At 39.3% G+C, this 22723-nt stretch overlaps 1 protein-coding gene across 1 annotated transcript in view; it reads right to left on the bottom strand.

Annotated features, from left to right (window-relative positions):
• The window catches only part of eys (eyes shut homolog), a 133916-nt gene that overhangs the window by 99771 nt on the left and 11422 nt on the right, over positions 1-22723 (bottom strand). The window contains exons 7-17 of the mRNA XM_029521794.1: positions 18384-18488; positions 15439-15578; positions 13692-13855; positions 13283-13536; positions 12099-12203; positions 6767-6880; positions 4492-4614; positions 3635-3748; positions 2852-3001; positions 1808-1930; positions 1593-1706 (exon numbers count right to left, since the gene is read on the bottom strand). Of these exons, the coding sequence (XP_029377654.1) occupies positions 1593-1706; positions 1808-1930; positions 2852-3001; positions 3635-3748; positions 4492-4614; positions 6767-6880; positions 12099-12203; positions 13283-13536; positions 13692-13855; positions 15439-15578; positions 18384-18488 (1506 nt within the window). The remainder of the gene's footprint in view (positions 1-1592; positions 1707-1807; positions 1931-2851; positions 3002-3634; positions 3749-4491; positions 4615-6766; positions 6881-12098; positions 12204-13282; positions 13537-13691; positions 13856-15438; positions 15579-18383; positions 18489-22723) is intronic.

Here is a 22723-nt window from a genome sequence, read left to right as displayed (position 1 = left end):
GTAAGTCCAAACGTCAACGTTTTAACAGCAACACAATTGTGCCGTTGCTCGGGAAAAGCAAGATAATACCATTGTCATCTTTCTGCACAAACTGAATACTTTAATGCGGCTGATTTGTATTTAATTCCAAATCGAGACAAAGAGTAGTTTGTGTAATATAGAAAATAGCTTATTCTTTGTGTTGAACCCTCTTTATTACCACAAAGGAGATGAGCTATGTATGTAATAATCTGCAAGATTGAGTTTTCTTTAATCTGTTTCACACATTTGCAGTCTCTGTGAGCTTTGGTGGAGGCTGTAACAGCATGAAATGCCAAAGTGAGAAGAGGCCTTTGAATTATCGCAATAGTTCATATAATTACAGTCTTCCGTTTGTGTTGCTCTTCTCACACTATAAAAGACAGCGCTTGTTTTATAACCTAATCGTGGCTTGAATGTGGCCTGAAGTTCAGTGTGAGTTAAAGTCCTCTTAGAAAGACTTCCTCCACATAAATGATGTCTCCTGCCAAAGAAGCAACAGGAATTGGGCCAGTAAGGCAACTGCGCACACAAGATGTTAGGATTAAGTGGCTGGACATCAGATTTACTGTCAGGAGAGGAGTATTTATTATGTTGTCGTCCCTTGATTTTTACACATCCACACATTTAAGTGTAATTTAACTAACAATGCGTTAGAAAATCTCTTTATGAGCCCCATGAATCTCACTTCATGAGTTATTAAACACACATTGTAACTACACAAATTTTTAATGGCAGAAAACATATAAACACATAAAGTGCACTTAGTGTAAGTCTATATATGTCAGGCCTGACACAGACTAATGACCTGTCCAGTGTCAGCTGGGATTGGCTACTCTCACTTGACAAAAGCATGAATAATTCTTATTACTGATAAGAATTAAGGCTGGATGGAAAGTAATCGAAAACTGTTTCTTGCCAATAATTCTGAAACATACACAGCGGTAGAAACTGTAGCACATGAACTCTGACTTTAAGACATTATGCACAGGGAGCTAAACTGTTGAGCTCCAGCCCCATTCGGCTTCCAAATAAAAGTGTTCAGCGCTCAATAAATGTCCAAGTAGGTACATTTAAAAACACCTATATATTTTAAAGACCACCACATCACATGAATGCAGAATTAACGAGACGCTGCGTGCCCATATGTACGACTTCATATAACGTTCGATGTGTAGTAGTTATTCGGCACAGAAAACGAAAAGGCTCAACCCCAACCAGACTCTGGCAGATCGCTGAGCACTGCTTGGCTGAGCGCTGCTTTTAATGGAGCAAAGAGGGGTGCATTTATGACAGATGGATGGTCAGCTGTTATATGTGGATATCATATAACCTTAAGGATTAAAAGCCTGCATGAACACATGATTACACACTTAAAGTTAATGCTCACTGGGGGTATAATTCCACACCCTTAGAAGTGCATGCATTTTCTGTATTTTTTGTATTTTTTTTTTTCTTCTGTGACTTCATATTAATAGATGAACATTCATGTTTCTTAAATTATTTCTATGCTCATTCTGCAATAGCAATGCTGCGCAAACAAACACCGCCGCGGTAAGATGCATATAAAATACCTGCGACTCCAGGAGGACACTGGCAGCTGAATGAGTTGAGCTCATCAACGCAGGAGGCTCCATTTCGGCAGGGCTGGCTGAGACATTCATTCACTTCAATCTCGCAGTGACTACCTGAGAAAGTATCAAAGGCGCGCGACGTGTTGACATATTGCTTCTATGAATAAAATGTCACTTTAACTGACAAAGAACAACATCAAATAGCTCTGGCTTACCAATAAATCCAGGTGCACAGAAGCAGTTGTAGCCATTCACAGCATCTTTACAAATACTCAGGACCCCACACGGCTGTTTTTCACAGTCGTCAATGTTTATCTCACAAAACTGGCCTGTTAAACCTGCAGAGAGAGAACAAACACACCTGTTTAGTACTCAGCATGGCAAGAGAATTACAGTTTTTCTCCTTCTAATTCACAAGCAAACGATGAAATGTACAATGCATGCACATTACTATGGATTAATAACCAAAACATATTTGCTGCTTTGAAATACATGAGAAGACAACCTCAGTAATCAAGTTAAACTCTTAACTCTCTTATTCAGCTGTGGCATTCAATGGTTTAAAAATATAATAAAAGTACTGTAACAAAAATAAATAAAGTACAGTGATTTGAGGACCCCTGAGGAGATTTTAACCAGTAGCAACAGCACAGTTTTGTTTTGTTTTGTTTTTTTTGTGAGCAGGTCACTGTTCTGTGTTGTAAAACGTAAAAAAATAATCTGCAAAGTGTATTTTTTTTTCAGGAAACAAATAAAATAAAACTGGAAAGGTACATTAGAAAAGTAACAGTTGAATCTCCACTAAATAAAAGTATTATACGATATAAGTAGGCAGTAAGTGAAAAAAATGCTGTTCTGCTTTCATACTGAAAGTGTAAAGTTAGAACCTGAGGCTTATGCAATGCAACGTGTACAGTTACTAAAGTTACTTAACATTTTAAATGAAGTAATCGAATTTTTCCCTCTAAAATAATAGATAACAGAGTAGCTGGATCTCTGCCATATATTGTGGATCTCAAGAAGGCAAAAAGAGATTCTAAGCATCGTCAGAGCTTTGAAGTCAGCTCACAAACTGAAGTACTTACACATTTCATATGGCTGTTATGTGTTGTTGCTTAAGGCCAAAGAGATTAGACTCCCACAGAGAAGGAAGCCGAACAAGTGAAGGCATCAAACCTGAAGTGGGTCTGCTGCGTACATGATTCGTTTTAAGGCACTGCCTTCTCCGGAAACAAGCTCTTGCTGGATGGCAATCCTACCTGGTAAACAATCACACTTGAACCCTCTCAAAAGAAGCACACATGCCGAACCGTGTTGACACAGTCCACCAACACAGTGGTTTATAGGTGTGCTGCAGTGCGGCCCAGCGTAGCCATGTTGACACACACATCTATAAGTATTTGCCAGCCCTTCACAGAAGATAGTCCACTCAGGGTCGTGAGGATTTGACACACATTGGTTCACAGATGAGGAGCAGTCTTTGCCATGGTGTCGTGTAAGAGGTGGGATCAAAGAAGTGATTGATGTGCTGTGCTGTGTACAGTATTCTCCTGTCTGCCCACGTCTGGCAGACATCATGGATTGTGATTTCACGTAACGCTGTCATCGCCAGTGTTTTTTCCTCCCAGCTGATTTACATATTTTATCCAGCCAGAGAGCATAAAGCACTAAAACCAAGGAGGGATTTCAGCATCAGTACACAACCTTCAGAAAAAAAAAAAAAAAAAAAAACAAAAGCTGCCAAACCAATTGTAAATAATTTGTGGATTTTTGCATGAGCTTTCTATTGGTATTCTCTTAGAGGTAAAAGCTGTTATGATGATCACACAGTAATGGAAAACACAAATGTGTTTTCACGTATATTAACGGCTGAGTTTACAAGAGGAAATGAAGTAGAATAAACAAAGAGCGCCACACTTGCTAAAATGATGAGATGGCTTGGTATTACTGCACTAATGCACCTCTGTATTTCGAGATAGAATTATTATCGTATATTACAAAATCAATTACCAATCTACTGCGTGTATGTGATACGTGGATACCTGGACGACAAACACATTGTGCTTCTCCGGCTGGGCTGCGGGAGCAGGTTCCTCCATTCTCACAGAGCTCATCATCTGATGTACAGGCAGAAACAAATACAGAGCAGTTCTTACCTGAAAGATAAATCAAGAATGTTAAGTGTGCTCGTTCGTGTTAATTGAGATTAACATGAGCTACAACAAAAGCATCACCATGGCACATCTCAATTACCTATCATGGAAATTTATGATTTTGACTTCAGAGAGCCAGAGCCATTAATGTAATGAATTAGCATGATGCGGAGTGTGTTTGTTCAGTAATAAAGCCACCGGGGGAAATATTACAGTTTTACTCTTCAATGTTATGTATTTTCTGTGTCTATCACAGTTTCTTCTCACAGCCAGAGGCAGACACAATTTATTTAGTCTAGTTTTTAATCTGCTTTTGGTGTCATACACGGAAAAATATGAATGGAACCGATGAGGTGTCATAAAGGTCACATTCATTTCACACTAAAATATAAAAATGGTCATAAAATGGGCATCTATTAGTAATATAAAAACTTGACATTTTGCAAATTTGAACCATATATGGCTCTTTGATGGATTTCACAAAAGAAATAAATGGAGGACTTTATTACATTTTTTGAACCAATATATCATCTCCGGATAAATATTTCAACCTATATTCAGCCTCCACAGGAGCAGAAAGAACGCTATCTTTATCTCAGTCAGCTGCAATCATTCAGAAACTAGCGAATGAGCTCTAACATTAGACAATGGGAAACACTTTGATGGTTATCAGCGCCGAAGAGTCATCAATCTGTACTATGTTCATTAAAGCCCATACTATGAAAGTGATGACGGAGGTAACTCACCAGCGAAGCCTGGAGGACAGATGCACTCATAGTCCGCAACCAGGTCAATACAAGTAGAGTTATTGGCACAATATCCATGGCCACATTCATCATGGTTGATTTCACAGTTCATCCCCCCAAACCCTGGTGTGCAGGGAGGAATACATCTTATCAGAGGTGTAGTGGGAATGTCAGTAAACACCAGGCTTGCAAAGATAATAATTAGTATGAAATTACACAGAAAAGGAATGTTTTGCTGACACAAAATTTTTTACATGAACTATCACGGCAAACTTATCACACGTAACATATGCATACTGTAAAGATTAGACTGAACCACTGTTTGGAAAACACATTCATTTTTCCTCACATTTGTTTTATGTGCGCCGATGATTAATATTCTTATGGGCTGATTAATTTTCAGTTGTATCAGCACATACGATATTTTCAACATAAAAGGTTAAAGTCATGGAGTGAAAGCGAGTGCTGATGATTTCTGACATTTGAGTGCCCCATAAATATATTCCACAGCATGGTCACACTGCAAAATGACTATCATTAGCAGTGTCACACACTGCAGCTACAGGAGACCCATGACTAATGCCTGGCTATCAGCACCATCGGTGCAGGTCAGATTCCCATCATTTCTCAAACTGACCATGGAACCACTTTCCACTTCTCTCCATGTCATAAAATTCGACAATTATCCTGACTTCATTAAAAATACATAACAGGCTTCACCCGCAATCAAGGTTTAATCAGAGGTGTATCGAACAGGTAAGATGTCAACTGGACCAAGAAATGATTGAAAAAATTGCTTGAGCCGTATACCCTCCGACTCTGAGCATGCGAGGGACACTTTCTGATGGAATGATTTTCTGCATTGGGAAAATTTTCAAGCGATTATATAGCTGTTAACCTACCAGCCTGTTAAGCTACCAGCCAGGAAACGTGACAAAACGTGTAATTGAAAATCATCACAGGGAAAGGCAGCAATCAACATCATGTGGTCAACTTTTGTTCAGAGTTTACTGGTTCTCATTTGAGTCAAACACTAAAGGAACTGAATTTGTTGATTAATTCCTGCTCTCAAAATGAATGTGCTCAGTTGCAATAAAATCGGCCTTTGTGTGTGCTGCAGACTAAATACCACCATCTGTAGCACATCTCATGACAGATATTTGGATAACATTTTTGCTGTCATCTTACTGAGGACATGGAGTTGGGAAAAGGAACATCTTCAACCCCCACCCCTCAGCCAAGCCAGCTGAACCCTTGCATATCCCCAAGTTATATGTAGGTGGTTGTCTACTTCAGAGCAGATTTCACCAAACTGAGTGCACAAGAAATGGTGAATGCTTGAGGTAATGTGCAGGAAGCCGCTTCTAGCTTTGGAAATAATTACATAATAACATTGCATGTGATTTCCTTTGATTATCGTAATACATAAAGTGGTGTCTGGGAATAATGTTTCATATCATTTTGTCTGCATTATTGAGTTTTTGGGTGAATAATGTTTAAAAAATTGGTTTGAAGAAGAGCAATTCTCTGTTCTGCTGTTTCTCATCTGTTGTCGATTATGAATTAATAACATGGTCAGTTATTATAAAGATCTGTGAGGCACGGTATTTTGTTTGGACTCCAAAGAATAAAAAATAAAAATGGCCTCCTGGTTGGTTGTAAAACACAATGATGGGCTGGTTAGCGGAATAGTTTCCAAAATAATAATAATAATAATAACAAAAAATCCCAGAAACAAAGTGTGGTTAATAATTTTCACTGCACATATTGATCCCATCAGAAAAATGGAAACTAATAATTAGCCTCCAGCACCTGGAGGTGGTTAGTTTTATAGATACTATTAAACGTTTGTGGGATTTATATATGTAGTTACTGCAATGCTGTGAAATGCCACTGTAGTATTGAATTGTGAAAAGGTGCAGTTGCAGTCAAAGTGTGAATGCTTAATGTGATGGATTTATTCATCTATGGTTGTTGAATTTCAGCATCAAATGGAGCCATAGCTGCAGTGAAAAACTTTTTCATCACTATTTTGCCATTCATCCACAGGCACAAGGAAGGAACCACCAAACAACTGAGTGCAGAGAAAAAAAAAAAAAAAAAAAAGAGCAAAGAAGTGTTTGTAAACGTCTGTTCCGTTTAAACCAGGGTCGTAGCAGCAGCGGGGCCGAAACCAGCTGGTCGCACACTTAAACACCAACAAATATCTGAACAAAATGCATAATCTTATCGTCTCAGCCACGGAGGGGTCCACAGTAATTGCAGCACAACTTACCCTCTGAGCAGAAGCACTGGTACAGGTCAATGCCATCCACACAGATACCACCATTTTGACATGGTTTTGACTCACACTCATTGAGATTTACTTCACAAAATGATCCTCCAAAACCTGCAGCACACAAGGAGAGTGGGGTGGGGGTGGGGGGGCAAACATAAAAACAAGATACTGTTATTGGAATCTTTTCGCCCGGTTTCACTCCTTAGGCTGATTAGGATCAGCAGGACTTTGTTTTCACAAACAGAAGCTGCTTTTCAAAGCCTGTATTGATTTAAACACCTCGCTGGGAACATGCAGACTCAGCTCACTGGATCATTTAATCATGTTTAATAAGAGCCAGTCATTGCCCTTCTGATTTATTACATTAAAGAAACCAAATCCAGTGATTTTTAAGATCAAAGTCAATCTATACACAAAGGGAACCAGATGAAACAAATAACACGCATCAGTGCACATGTCAATGCTCCCACTCTACACACAGACACACACACACACAACACACAACACACACACAACAGCACAAGCCAATAAAGAGAAGAAACCTGTCAGTCTTTAGACCACATTATTGCTGGTGCTACTCAGGCTTTACGTGGGTTAACCTCATACTTAACCATACAAATTTGTCACACGCGTACACTGTGAACGTTTAACACAAGGCGGCCACAAGACTTGCCACAATTAGGCACGTGGAAACGGATATAAAAAGAAGTCGTACTGCAGAATAAGCAGGTTTCCGCCACAATAAAACTGTTGTACTGTGCCGTACAAAAATGGGAAAAATAACAAAAACATAAACAACTGCTAAACCTGCTAGATGATAAAGAACTCGTTCAAGCCAAGAAGAGCTTTGATGAAACAGCAGCTTCTCAAGCTCAAAGAAATTTATGGCAAAAATAAGTCTCGCAACGCAAAGCTGTTCCTTTGAAATAAATGCTAATGTAAAACAAAAAGATACTGCTGTCAAAAAAAAATGTTTTGGGGGGCTTGTAAAAACAATTATTGCATGCAAAACCTGCTCTTCAAGAAACTTTTAATCACTTACAAATCTAGGAAGAATTTCCTCAACTTTCAGAACAAGGCAGCACTGTATTTTATATGCAAGACTCTTGCGAACCAACTTTAGAAAACCACGTTGAATTCATCCCACTTCCTCGATTCACGGATATGATTTAGTGAAAGTAATAAACACTGGGTCAAAAAGCTGACAGCGTGGAATATATGCTAGGGCGAGGGAGGGTATGGGTAACATGTTTTGCACTACATTAGGTTGGCAAACTTCAGATAATATGGATGCCAAGGCTGTCGGCCTGAAACATCTCGACATGACAGCTCCTCGCAGTTTGCCCTTGAAAAGCGTTCAGGAGAGAGCAGCTCGCCGCGGGTTACTTTCATTTACATAAGAAATCACTCACAATTCTTCACTTTGACATTTGGAGAGCATAAGTGCAACAAGACTAATGAAGTTATGGTTATTGATTAGGTTACATAAATGTCTGCGTAAAAGCCAGTCATCTGAAAACGGATAGCAGAGCTGGTGTGGACCAGTGACAACAAAACTCGACTGGTGTGACGGCTTAAATGTTTCTATTTCGAGGAAAAAAAATCTACATGAATGCATGTATGTGTATGTGCACGTAGTAATTAGGTGCAGTCCTGTATTCAATCCGTCATGGCTGGCAGCTGCTGTTGTTATAATACAATCCTCATGAGGGGAATCAGAGAACCTTGACCCTGACTGACACACACACACACAAAACCCAACATTTTTTCATTGCATGACTTTTTTCGCGTAAATCTTAATAATTATTTTTCACCTGATACTTCTTATGCACCAGCACAACAAATTTTCACACCTGTTAAAGATCTGGCTCACCTCTTTCACATGCGCAAGACACATTCTTTCCACCCTTGGTCTCAGTGCACATTAGAGTATGTTCACTGCAGATTCCAAATGAGCACAGGTCAATATCCACAGAGCAGTCTTTTCCCTTGAACCCTGCAAACAAAATTCAGTTCACGGTGCAGAAAGGAAAATTCAGTAGCACTGGGAAATGAGCAATGAGCAACATGGGGCTGCAATCATAAAGCTCCAGTAACACACATCAACATCACACACATTTAGAGCGGCGTGCATTTTATTAGGTAAAGAGGTGTATTGATTCTTCCCTGTGCAATCTACCTGCTGTGCAGTATGCTAATTGAGTGTCTCATTGACAAAGACCTAACCCACCAAACTGATATATATCACATTTATCTGCCCCACCTAAAGCACGCCTGCATGTAACTGATAGATACCCGTGTCAATATCTATTGTTGTAAATAAAGCACAGACAGAGGGTGCGACTGTTACATGTGTTGGTATAAAAGGAGAAACATCAACTAGATAAGTGTGTGTTGCATGTGTGTGGCTCTTAGGTAATGTAGGTTGAAAAGGAAATAAGGACGAATATCAGTTTACGACGGAACTCGAGAGCTTTTAAAGGGCAAAACATTTCATGGATGAAAACTAAAAAGCTCTTTAAACTCAGCGCCTCTTCGCAGGAGGAATGCGCCCATTTCCTCATCAAATTACTCTGGGCGCAGTTACCCTCTGCAAAGTAGGTCTCACTCATTGGCGCGTCACTTCCTATTACAAAATCATTTAATGAAGTCATGAATTCACACGCTGAACATGGTTTGTATAAGACCAGGACACATGTTTGGCTGGAAGCTGGCTCCTTTGTCTTCACATTGTCACCTGTATCCACAGCGGCCTATTTTACATCACCACACCTGTCTAGATGTTTGATGACCTTCCAGCTACCCTTTTCCCATCCTATTATATATTGCCTTGACTTGTTAATGGACAGCTATTGCCTCCAACAGAGTGTTTCAGAAGTGTTTAATAACCAATTGTGCATGCAATTCACTCTGAGGTTAATGTTGCATGAAGGAATGTCACATTTACAGTGTCACCATCTCCAAATGGGACTCCCTATTCTGCGTGACAGCTACAAGCAGCTCAGCCCAACTCTGCCGCACAAAGAAGGGCAGAGAGGGAGACTCATTGTTTTTTTTTTTTTTCATGTCATCTTAAAATGCGCCTTAACAAGAATGCACCACATTCATTTATTCGTGTTCAGTGGTTAATGATAACAGACATAGGTCATAACTATCCCTCAACACTTGAGAGCTGTTGTTCATCAGTTGATTTCATCATCGCTCATCGATAACGGCTCTGGTTGCTTCACTGAGCTGAAAAACAGAAAATCGTGTCACCAAATTCAGATGTTAATCCTAAACCAGGTTAATAAATCAAATGAGCGTTATGGTTGTGTGTGATTAAGGAACCTGGATGTTGTTTCTGCAGTTCATTGGATCCACTGAAAAGGTCATGTTTTTCTGCTTTATTTTCACTGTGTTAATTAGCAGTTTGAATACCGAAGCCAAGAGAACGGTCAGATGAACAGTCAAGGAGGGAGAGATTAGTTTTCAGTTCTGATCAATTTCTAATAATTCAACCATGCGCCTATGTATGAAATCCCACTTTAAAATAACTCCCCCCCCCCCCCCCCCCAGGTTACTCGGTTTAAGAAAAGTGATTTTACCATCTAAGCAGCTTCTTCTACTTAAATTTCTGCCAAACTCTTTTTGCAACAGTCCCGTCTTAATTTCATCTAATCTTTGCTCTATCCTTGGTTCATAAATTATTTGGAGGAGCCAAAGTGTCAACGCATTTTTTTCTGGCATTGGTTAGAAATATCTTATAGCTGTGGGCTTGAAGAAAATGTTACACTTCTCAATGCGCTCTGCATCTGTAGAAAAACAACAAACAACAGGAACATTGTGAATTTAAACAGTACTAACATCACGCTAATGAGCCTGACTCAGCCGTGACAGGATTTGGGTATTCTCCCAAAATCATTGCTGCCGCCAACTAATCAGCACAATTGTCAACCACGGTGGATGTTGTGATGCAAATTAAACAACCTTGGCTGTACAACTGGAAAACACATCGAACTGAAATACAGGGTTGGAAAATAGTGATGGTCTTTCCTGATTCTTTGTATGGTCTTTGTCATGAGACGCAAACAAACCTGACAGATCATTCATCTAACTGAATTTCTGAAAATGGTAAAGTGATCAAAAGCACCTGTCTATAAATCTATCAGTGGAGTTACAGCTGTAATGGAACCTTTACTGAAACACTGGTGTTCTGTTTTTGCCCAAACCTGATTTGTGCAAAGGGCCGAACAAACAGTAAGAGCTGGTTATTTACAGTGATGCATTTGCTGTGTCCATAACGTCATAAAAACGCAGCGCGTAACAGGTGCAGTGCGTGCTTCAAGACCATAAATGTTTTCGAGCCATCACCCTTATTTGTGGGGATTTATTGCGCCGTAAACCAGAACCTAAATGTTGCACAGTAACAACAAAGCACTGGGGATGTTGTGTCACCAGATTAGATTCAAACCTAAGAGGCAGGGTACACTTTCAGTACAATGCAAATTGGATATACCCAGAATAACTCATGTACTTCTTCTGCCTTTGAGAAATACATGAAGAAGAGAATTTATCCAACTCACTCGCAGAGTTTGTTTTGTGTCCTGTCAGCACCTGGTTTTTGTGGATTTTATTTTTCAAATATTTGTCTGCAAATCTTGTTCTAGGGATTTCGACTGTTTACTGTTGAATGTGACATTGGACTTGTAATGCCAAGTGGGCCGGCTGCAGAATTCTGACTTGTGCAATCAAGGGGTGATCAAGTATGTTATTACCGGAGGGCATGGTAAAATCAGCTGCACGCAGAGGAAGCAACACCTCGCTGCATTATGGACTCATTATGGATTCTTTGTGTAACATATGTTAGAAAATGTTGTACAATACATATACGATGTAAAACAGGTTGTTACATGATGAAAACTTTCATTGGAAAAGTCATGCTTGGATGTATCAGAAGTCATTCATTCATACTTAGAAAACTGCGTTGCTTTTTCAGAGGTTTAAACACATTGATCTTAACTTTAATTCTTCAAAATGAAATTATTCAAAACTTTCCCCATTATACAGATGTATTACTTTCATTTGCTTTAAGAAGAAATGCTAATTGCGACCAGCAGCCTGCGTTGAAGCCATTAAACATCTTGAGTAACTGATAATGCTGCTCTTCGCCATTTTGGAGGCGAGCCGTCAGCCAGAAATCAAAAATTACAAGTCAACTAACAGGTTCGTATGTAAACGTATGAAAATAAACTCCTCATGTAGCCCCAAGGTACAATACACGGAGAGGAGCGTGATACTTTTGCAAACATGTTTAATACAATAAAGTACACAAGTAACTGGTACTCACCAATGGGACAATGACAAATGTAGTCATTTATCAGATCCATACACGAGCCTCCATTTAGACAAGGCTGCGACCAGCAATCATTTACATTCTCAGAGCAGATCCTTCCTGCAGGATGAAGGCAGAAACAAATAAACTTGACTCAATGCCACAGAGAACTCACTCTCAAATGTTTCTACCAATAAATCTAACTGTCACTGACAGCATTTAATAATTATTGGAACTTGTATTTATTTTCTTAACAATGAGTGGCGTGTCGTTTGTTAAAGGACGGGGTTCATTTCACTAAGCAGCTGATTAACTTTGATTCGGCTGGCTCTGAAAGTGATCAAATGATTATGTGTTCAGCACATTGTGTATGTTTGCATAAATGGCATAACCTTGATTTTGTTGTCCTCTGGGCAGCAGTTAGATATGGAATTGATTTCATATTTCACAGATAAATTTAGAGCTAGGCCTTGCCTCTGGCGATATTTCAGACCTTTTAATTTTCTGATGGGGAGAGTTCAGAGAGAAATAACAGCTCAACATGCGCAGAGACCGCTGCTGAAAATCTGCAATACTGCGTTTACCAAAGGAAATTGTACTTTTGCCATCATGACCTCATGGCAAGCTCTCCTTTAATCTTTTACCCTAAGACATTCAGATAATTAAGGTAGCTGCTAACTCTTCCTCCAGCCTAAATATATTGTGCCAAACACTTTCATTTGGACTTTATAAATAAACCAGGTCCTATTACCAGTCAGTACTAATTCATGAGTTGATACTTACACAACGTTAATTAAACAATATCGCACCACTTTCCACGTGGCTGATTTTGGTGCAATTTCTAATATTAAATTGTCTTTTTGTTTTTTAAATATGCCCAGCAAACCCAGTATATTATAATTATAATCATCATGGCAGCAAGGACATTAATCTGCAAAAACTAACTGTGTTAGAAACTACTATACTTTCTTGGATTTATGTTTATCACTGATAAATTAATAGATTGGAAATATTTTCCCCCTGAAATATATCACTGTAACAGACCAGTTAAAAAATTTCAATTTTCCATGTCACAGAGTTCTATGTGTATATTGCTTCAAATTCTGTTTCTCAGGTCGGAACAGTTCAATATTAAAACATTGAAATAAAAAGCTGATAAGATGTAAGCAGATTCTCATTTGCATCAGACGGTCTCATACCCTCAAACCCTGGGGGACAGTGGCACTGATAATCACTGATTAGGTCCACACAGGTGGCACCGCTTGCACAGGGGAAGCTGTTACACTCATTTGTTTCCAGTTCACAAAGCGACCCCTCAAATCCAAGCATGCAGCGGCAGGTGAAGTTGTGCCGCTGGTCCAGGCAAACACCATGTTCAGAGCAGCGATGGTCAACACAGTAATCAATGTCCACTTCACAGTATTTGCCCGTGTATCCTCTGGAACAATAGCAGCTGCAGCAGAATGAAGAGAGTTTTTAATACTGTACAGTTTAAAAGACATTCCTTGCACCCTGAAGGAAGAGAGCAGAAAATGTCACAGCTCTTGTAATCATTGGCATTCTGCTGCCCAGAATGGCCACAAAGACACTTCAGGTTTCAACACTCACCTGTAACCGTCAATCTCATCCACACAGGTGGCTCCATTTTGGCACCAATGTTGAACACAATCATTGACATTTATAAGGCAGTTCTGACCAGACCAGCCAGGCGCACAGATACAGGCGTAGCTGCCGACGTTGCCCAGCACACAGCTTCCTCCATTGGAACATGGCTGTCGATAGAGGACGGATCCATGAGAACCACATCATAAGAAACATACAGCTTCAAGTGCAAAAAGGAACATCACTTCATTTTGTGCAGTAACTTCTGATCTTGGACTGAGTCTAACCATTATTTTGTAAGCGCTGACCATTTCTTGTTCCTGACTCCGTGAAAATGAGCCAGATGACACAATCACGAATACTGATTGCACCAGATTCACTCAGTATTCCATGTTGCATCAACATCATGTCTTACAAGAGAAGATCAATGATCATTTGAGAGCTGAACCCCCCAAAGAGTTCTCTGTAAGAAAAAGATAAGCCTGCTAGCTGGCATATAAATAAATAAACATATATATAGCAGAGGGGTTAAAAAAGAGCAGAGGAAGAACTGGCTTGTGGCGAGGTGTATAATGCAGACATTATGGCTTTTTTGTAAGGGGGCCAACAAGGCCCTTTCTCCACAGTGAGTGATCATCTCCATCTGTCAACAAAAGAAGCTTATTTACTCAGTTCTGCTTTTTTTTTTTTTTTTTTTTTTTTTAAATGGATGGTTGATTTTTAGCCATACTTAAAGGATGCTGCACATTCAAAAATATAGACATTGAGAATCTTAAGCAGCACTTATACACGTCAGGTGGCAGAGGCTTTTCACTCTTTGATTCGCCAAAGGCGAGAAAGAGAGAGAGAGAGAGAGAAAACCTTGATAAACAATGAGACAATTCCTGCTTTGGGTCCTTCCACATAAACAGGAGATATTCAAAAGAAATATATATATATATATAAAAAAAAGACATTACAATATGCTTAAATTATTTAAATATGCAGCATACTGAGAGTGAACTGCATATTTCAGCTGTTTTGTAATAGAGGCAGGTGAAGGTCAGAATCTGGTACTGGATTACATTTGAGTATTGGTGCTTTGCACGTTTCACACAGCAAAATTTCCAAAGTCGCGATGGCACAAACAGTGAACTCAATTATTAGTCCAGAATTTCATCCAGTCGCAAGCAAAGCGACGATATTGTAAAGCTTCCACACTGCGTGTGTGCTGTGTTTATGGATTATCACATTTTCTGTCAGTCTTCCTGCTGAATGTATGCTCAGGTTTATCCCACAGTGCAACTCCAGATTAGCCCACATTTTACTGTATGAATAAGATAACAAATTAATATTGAGTACTTTCTCACAATTTCTACTTATGAAAGCTGCACAGTGTTTTAGGAGATGGCACTTTCTACATTAGAATTAAATTATGGTTTGATTAAGTTCTAAACACAGCCATAAAATACCATCAGATGACATAAATGCGCTTTCTGTGTTTTAATACAACAAAAGCAATGTGTGTAGAAACTCATTTCACTGACTCATTTCAAGTAATAGATGAGAATATTACCTAAAACTTCACTGGTTTCCTTCCCATGATTCCCTGCTGTAATGTTGCAGCACCATTGCAGAGAATACACATACATTTCTTGAAGCCAAATAAACAGAACATTCAGAGCTCTTCAAACACGTATGAGACTTAAGAGAACCTGTCAGCATGTGAATACTATATACTAATATAATAGTCTATTACGGTGTTTGTACCCACTTGCAAGTTTTGAGGGCAAGGCACACGGCAGGTGTATTCAAGGCCGTCTGGGAGATCTAAGCACTGAGTCTTCGGTGGGCATGTGCTGCTGGGAAGAGCACAAGCATCTGTGTCCACTTCACAATTCTTTCCCAGAAAACCTGCAGGAAAACATTTCTTAGTTAGTGTGACTGATGCAACACTGAACCAGCAGAGAGTATATCTGTAATCAGTGCCGCAATCCCATCTGTAATTTATGTCTCTCTACCAGGCCAGCAGCTCTATATATTTAATAAACAAGGCCAAAATTGGGCCAATTGTGGGTCGTCTGGAGGACTGGCCCCATTTTGAAGCATAGTCAATGCACTACAGTGCCTCCCTGAAATTGTATTTAACTTGAACTTCTATTTAATTCTTTGTCTCTAGTTTGAACAGTCAGTCAGTAATACTACGCATTTTTCCTCCTTTCTCCGTGAAATCCCTCTTTTTTTCTCTTCTGGGTTTCATGCTTTTCTGACACTATTGTCACTACAACAACAAAACAAACAAACAAAAAAAAAAAACACTTCACACAATAGATGTTAGTTACCATGGCATCGCAATAACTGAACTCACCATAAAACACCAAAAATTAACTTGTATTAGTATTAGTTTGGCTTTATGCATTTACTTTTATTGGTTATGTGTCAATGAGTTGGTACAGTATAATGTATTCAGTTCCAGGCAAAGCTTAAAATAAAGACTGAAAAAGACCAACAATTTATAATTCTATCCATGTCTGTGGACTTTGGTTTTAAGACTTTGGTCTTCAGACATGTGCGCTAAAACTCAGTGGACTATTTTCCTAATGTTGTAGAAACCACTTCACCATGAGAAGATGCAGCAGATGAAGCATATGAGCAGAAGAGGCTTAGGTTTACTGAGATAACGAATGAGATTTAGCAGCAAGGCTGGAAAGCCAGCATATGCCCTGTGGAATTTCGTTACCATGGATCTATGGCCACATCTAGTACCAGTTTACTCAGGGAGTTAGGGATTCATGATCAGGGATTACGGCAGGCTGCAAAGGCAGCTTCAAAAGGAACTGAAAAGTGGTAGAAATGGCCCTGTTTAACACAAAAAAGCACAACCTTGTGTGCAAAAACGCGGGTCGCTGGGTTGTGTTTGGGATGAGAGAATAACAGTGTCAAGTCAGAGGTGAAGCAACTCTCTCGCAATACTCTGTGTCCATTTATGTCGTATGACTGCAGTCAGTCTGCGTTCAATACACACATGTTGAACGCACAGACACACTAGTGCAGATGGGTGCAGTACAGTCCATGATGTTGGGGGGGGGTGACAGGGGCCACACACGGTAAATGTTCAATCCTCAGGTTCGTTGTGGGTCTAATTCAAGTTGACATCTGTGGTGGGAGGTTCCCAACCCCCCATTCCTCAAACAGCCCAAACCGATTTAAACAGTGATGCTCACTCAAGCAAAAGGGACACGCAAATGACAGTTGTATCAGATGGTCTTATTGTTTTTTTTTTCCCAGCACTGGAATAATCAACACCATTTAAATGTTTTCTTACTTGGTAGATTATTTTTGTTAATTAAGTATTTATTAAGTTTCTTTGTTTGGCCATTATCATTGTTATTCCAGAGGTCCAGCGATTTAACCTGCTTGCCTTTGTGTGTGAGTTTGCAAGTATTCCGCACGTCTGCAAAGATTTCCTCCACCTCCCTCCCCGAGTTCAAAGACATGCAAGTTAAGTCAACTGGAAACTCTAAATTCCCTGCAGATATGGCTTTGTTTTTCTGTCTGTGTGTAGGCTATGACAGAATGCCAACCTGTCCAGGGTGTGCCCCGTGTCTGAACCAATGCATGCCAGATGAGCATCCGGCCTCGCACAACTCCGAACAAAACAAGCGCTAAAACTTTTCATGATCTTCCTCATCTCATTTGAAGAAAATACGATTCCACCTATGAATGTCACCTTAAGTAGTGACTCAAAAGTTCTTGCTTTGAACTGAGGCGGAGGGACCTTGTGTCATTAAGACTGGCATTTTCCTTTAATGTTTAATTGGACAAGAGCGAAAAAACAATCATGTTCCTGCTGAGAACAACAGCTAAAAATAAGAATGGTCAAACTCCGGTGAGAAAAACATCTCAAGGTCACCGAGATGCCGACAGTGTCTTCGCTCTTTGTGAAACATTCTGGTAAAGTGGGCAAGAGCGATTCTCAGACCCGCAAACTGCGCTGTGCCAAGAACAAAGGGCGCCTGCGAATGGCCCGTTTACATTCAGTGAATGTAAATTTAGACCCAGCCAACGAGGCGCAAGAAACAGTTATAGGAAAATTATATTTATAGGACTTTCATAATATAACATTTGGACTTGGTTGCATTATTGAGCTCTGTCAATGAGCTTGTTGAGTACCCCGAGCTGTCAATCACAGGCCAAGACTTTAAATTGATACAGTGAAAGATGTGACTAATCCTTGTTGCCTGTGTGCGTCACAATGTGGGATAGTGTGCTGATACACGTTTTTTTTTTTTTTTTTTTCCATATTCTTTTTTTAAATGTCAGAATTTTAGCAGCTTTACCAGTGAGAAAGCAATAAAAGCACACTTTCACTCTGTACTGAGTGAACGAAAATTATCGAAATGAACAAAATGAAAATGAAAGAAAATATTCCAAGTAAACATAGATGTAAGATGTAACATCTATGATTGATGAGGTGAATTAAATCATTCTGACTTGGCCAGCCTGTTGTCGATAGGCAGGATGTGCAACAGTGTGCAGACCCTGCTGCCAACTACCTTTAGCTTTCAGGGTACAGTCATATAGCCAGAGGGGCACGGTGCCTCTGAAAGTAAAATCTGCAGCACTACCTGCTACCAGCCTACACTGTGATGTCATTCATAATTTATTACAAAGTCCCTACAATACAAAGTTGTGTATATATATCCCAGCATACAGTACCTGGAGCACATTGGCATTCGTAGCGTCCTAGTAAATCTAAGCATGTGCCGTTGTGTTGACAGGGGCTGGAGTCACACTCACTGATCTCAGTCTCACATCTGGTCCCTGAAATAAAAGGTAAATAATGCAGAGTTTAGATTCATCTCAAATGCATCCTTGTCTTCACACAGAAGATCTCTTCATAACGCACATAATATATTTGCATTTGCATTGTTAGCACACATAGTTTTGGGAAATACAGAGCCAGATGCAATCAAAGCACCTTCCCATTTGTATGCTAAGTAAGTCAGCTCTACTCAGCATTCAGGCTGAAAAAAGGGGGAAATTATGAGGCCGGCTTTGTCCAAAAGATATCAAACCCCCGAGAACAGCGTGAGTTTTAACTTTTCACACTGACTAGGTGCTAGACGGACTCCTTTCTAACTTTTTCAATTGCCACTAGTCTGTATGTCAAGCTAAACTGGCTGTTGAGTTGCGTTATATAGTCATCACAGAGTTGACACAATGATATTCATCTTCTTTCAATTCTTCCATTAAGAAAATAAATAAAAACACTTCCAAACTATTTACTCATGGTTTCTCCTGAAAGAAGGGAGAATGAGTCATGCTCTAAGATAAGGTCTGGCTCAAGGAGCACTATGGCTGGATTGGTTCGACTCACTTTTTTGTTAAGCAAATGGTCACTTAATAATGAGCTTTGTCCTGGCTGAAGAGAGCAAATTAGGCAGTGGATCCTGGTTTCCTTGAAAGGAGATTGTCTTCGAGCCCAATTGCATCAGCAGCTGCTAGTTTCAGCACTGTGGTTGGGGGTGGGGGCATTTTGCAGTGCAGGTTATTAATTCAAAATGTCCTATCATCAATAACAGAGCGGCAGTGACACATAGTGAAAGTCCCTTCTTGACAGCAGCAACCTAGTGCTACAACACAAACGCTATGATTGATATCATCTCCACAGAATCTGCTACAGGTCATGATATACAAAATATACTACGCTGCGCAGTCGAAAATTATATAAATTCGTCCTGCTAAAACCTGAGAAACGCCTACGCTCAAATATTGGAGTTAATAAACTAAACGATAGAATACTGTATCCCTGTTTAGTGAAATATTCATTATATAACATGGTGATTTGTAAAATGTTTATTTAGTGACAGCTGAAAATTGTACAAATATTAAAAAAGGATATTGAAAGTCATTGTGAACAAAATGGTTGGTATAATTATTTTTTATTTTGGTAAATAACATCTGGCTCATCATTTTCTTAATTTAGAGGTTCCTGAAGACAAGTCATTTATTGGAAAGATAAAAAAGCAAATGCAAATGTTCTGTACCACTGAAAAAAAACAAACAAAAAAAACAGATTAGTTTATGTCTAGTCCTTATATTGCATGTTTTACTGCATGATATGTCATTGCATATTTTATTATTACGCACAATTAAAATAGAAATTTGGGGTATATGAATGAGCCCGGCAAAATATATGCCAGGAGTTTGTTGTACTGTGAAAAATAAAGCCTTCCAAAATGAAACCGGAATGCCGTAGCTTGGGTAATGCATCCTGAGTTATGATCTATGATAGAGTACTGTGGGGTTTGTGGGCAAAGCTCAAAATTAAATTGGCCTTTCTACGCTGCATGGTTCGAAATTCCAAAGCGAAAATCCCAAGATGCCAGAAAATGATGAATTCTATCAGTCACTAAGACCTGCCATGGTGTAAGAGACAATTTTCCATTACTGAAGTGGCAACAGATTTGAGCTTTGAACAGACGGAAAAAATCTTGTTCATGTAGTGCTATGTAAGGGCTTATCTGACTGACAGGTGAGTATGTCAGGATTTAAGACTAGAGATGGAAAAATATGCTATATAGGCCAGAACGTGATATCGACAGAGGAGGAGAAAAAAAAAAAAAATAAAATTATATATATATATATATATATATTCACCAGTTGTTTAAGTGGGAAAAGAAGAGAACAATGCTGTGTCTTAACAATCTCACCCTTTTACAATATAAAAATGTTAACCTTTTGGATTGAATTGATAATTTAATCATAATATAATAATATTCAGAAATGTCAAAAAATAAATTCCACTCAAGTGTTAACTGTTAAGTCCTCCTAGAAAATGTAGAGACAGACACTGCTGCAAATACGACTTTATTACTGAGTTAAACATCTTAAGAATGGGATTAAGAAACATCATTGTTGTGTACGACCCCAACTGCTGAGAAAATTACATTTGAATTAAGCTTTTGTTGAAGGTGCAGTCCACATTTGAAGTATTTTTTTTTTTTTTTGTATTTCATTATCTTCGGCAGTCAATTTAAAATAAAATAATGGATACTACATTAAAGTGTCAAGTCTCAGGTCTACTTGAAGAAAACTTGATGTGACTATGGAAAGAACAGAAGATATAGTCTCTTTTATGTTAAAGTGTCCAAACAAGAGCAAGGGTTCAAAAACAATTGCACTACTTACTGTAGCTGCGTTTCATTTCAGTCATTTTCAACACAGAAAGAGTTCACAGGCTTGAATGAGAGCTCAGAGACGCCCTTTAAACCAATTAATAGGAGGCAACCGGACCACACAGCTGAAGTAAATAAAAATGGAGGCTGAAAAAATCACAAAGATATTTCAAAGATAGTTGGTTGGCCAAAGCCAACAGGTGGGTGCACTCTTAAAAATAATGATGTAGAGATTGTTGGGTTTGCACATGAGAACAGCCACAGAAAAAAAAAAAAAAGGCAAATGAGATGGTCAACCACAGTTCTGCAATTCAGGTAAAAGCAAAAAATCTCTTGCATGGTCAGGGGAAACTCAGATTTGACTGCAGATCAGACGTAGGTGTACATGTTGCCCCGTCAACAATCAAGAGCCTCAGGATTCACTAAAACATGCAAACGCTTGGCAAGTCTGAAACACAGAAAGGCCACATTGAAATTTGCAAAAACATATAAAAAGAAAGCACTTTGTGAAGTTTCAAAACAAAGTTGCACGGGGTGATGAAACAAAAATCAAGCTTAATCAAAATGATTGAACTGGGAAAGTGTTGAGGGGAAAAAGGAACAGCTCATGAACCAAAGCAACCGCCTCATCTTTCAAACACGGTGCTGGTTCTGTTATGGCTCGGGCTGTATGGCTGCCAATGGACCTGGCTCACCGGGATTTATTGATGATTCCCACTGCTGATGGAAGCAGCAAGATGGATGCAGAGGTATACAGAAACATTCTGTGCTAACATTCAGCCAAATGCATCAGAACTCAGCGGATGAGTCATTTCATCATTCAGCAGGACTGCAATCCTAAACATATGGCCAAACCAAGCAAAGAGCTTTTTTTTTTCCCCCCAGCAAGAAGTGGAGGAATATTCTCACCTGATCTCAGTCCAGCTGAGCACAGACTAAAGAAGGACCTCACAACAAACAAGAGCTAAATGTAAATGCATTGAATACATCACCAAGTAACTGTCCAAGTAATTTCCAAAAATGATTTACCCCCCCCCCCACACACACACACACAGTTCTTTCTATATTGATGCAACCCTTTTCAGATTAGGGGGTGTCTCCATCCTAATCCACCTGTCCTAAACTGCCCTGCTTTTTCAATGCGGATATCACACAGTCTTTTTAAAGCACAGCAAATCAAAAAGGTTACACTAATTTCTCAAATCTCATATTCTTCAACAACCTCTTTTGTTTTTCTATCTATTACTCACTTGTTCGCTCTCTTTTTTTTTTTTTTTTTTTTTTTTTTTAACAGTTGTCATTGATAGCTTAACAAGCTTTGGCCATGCTCTGTGCTGGCAGCTAATTGGTGAGTGGTCTGCCAGAGTATTTGGATTAAACACAATCAGCAGAAGGGCTTAAAAATGTCAAGCAGTTAAGGCTACTGGTGAATAAGCTTCGGTGTTAAAAGAATTCCATTATCAAGAGTACTTGCCTTTGCTTAAAATTAACAGTTGGCTCATGATGTTTTGAAAAAAATAATAAATAAATCACAACCAACCACAGAGCTGGTCTGAAAGTCATCTTTGATGCTCGACTTCTTGTTCTTGTTGGTTTTTCTTGATGTTGCATCTGCACCAAATAACGAAGAACTCCTAGTGCAACTACCACCAAAAACGCATCTACTGATGACTGCAGGGAATTTCTGTTTATCCCTGTCTTCCTCCCCCACACGTAGATCAGAGGTCAGAAGGTCAGAGTCAGTTGTGGAACACAAGCCAGTCTATGGAGGCATTAATCACAGCAGATGCTTGCAGACATGGCACTTTGAAGCTTAAGCTGACGATTACAGAACGGCCTCCCCTCTCACTGTTGCCCTGCTGACCCACGATACACTAT

The sequence above is a fragment of the Echeneis naucrates genome, chromosome 15, assembly GCF_900963305.1.
Source record: "Echeneis naucrates chromosome 15, fEcheNa1.1, whole genome shotgun sequence".
Taxonomy (NCBI): Eukaryota; Metazoa; Chordata; class Actinopteri; order Carangiformes; family Echeneidae; genus Echeneis; species Echeneis naucrates.
Note: the sequence above shows the minus strand (reverse complement) of the source record. Positions and strands in the feature narration are given on the sequence as shown.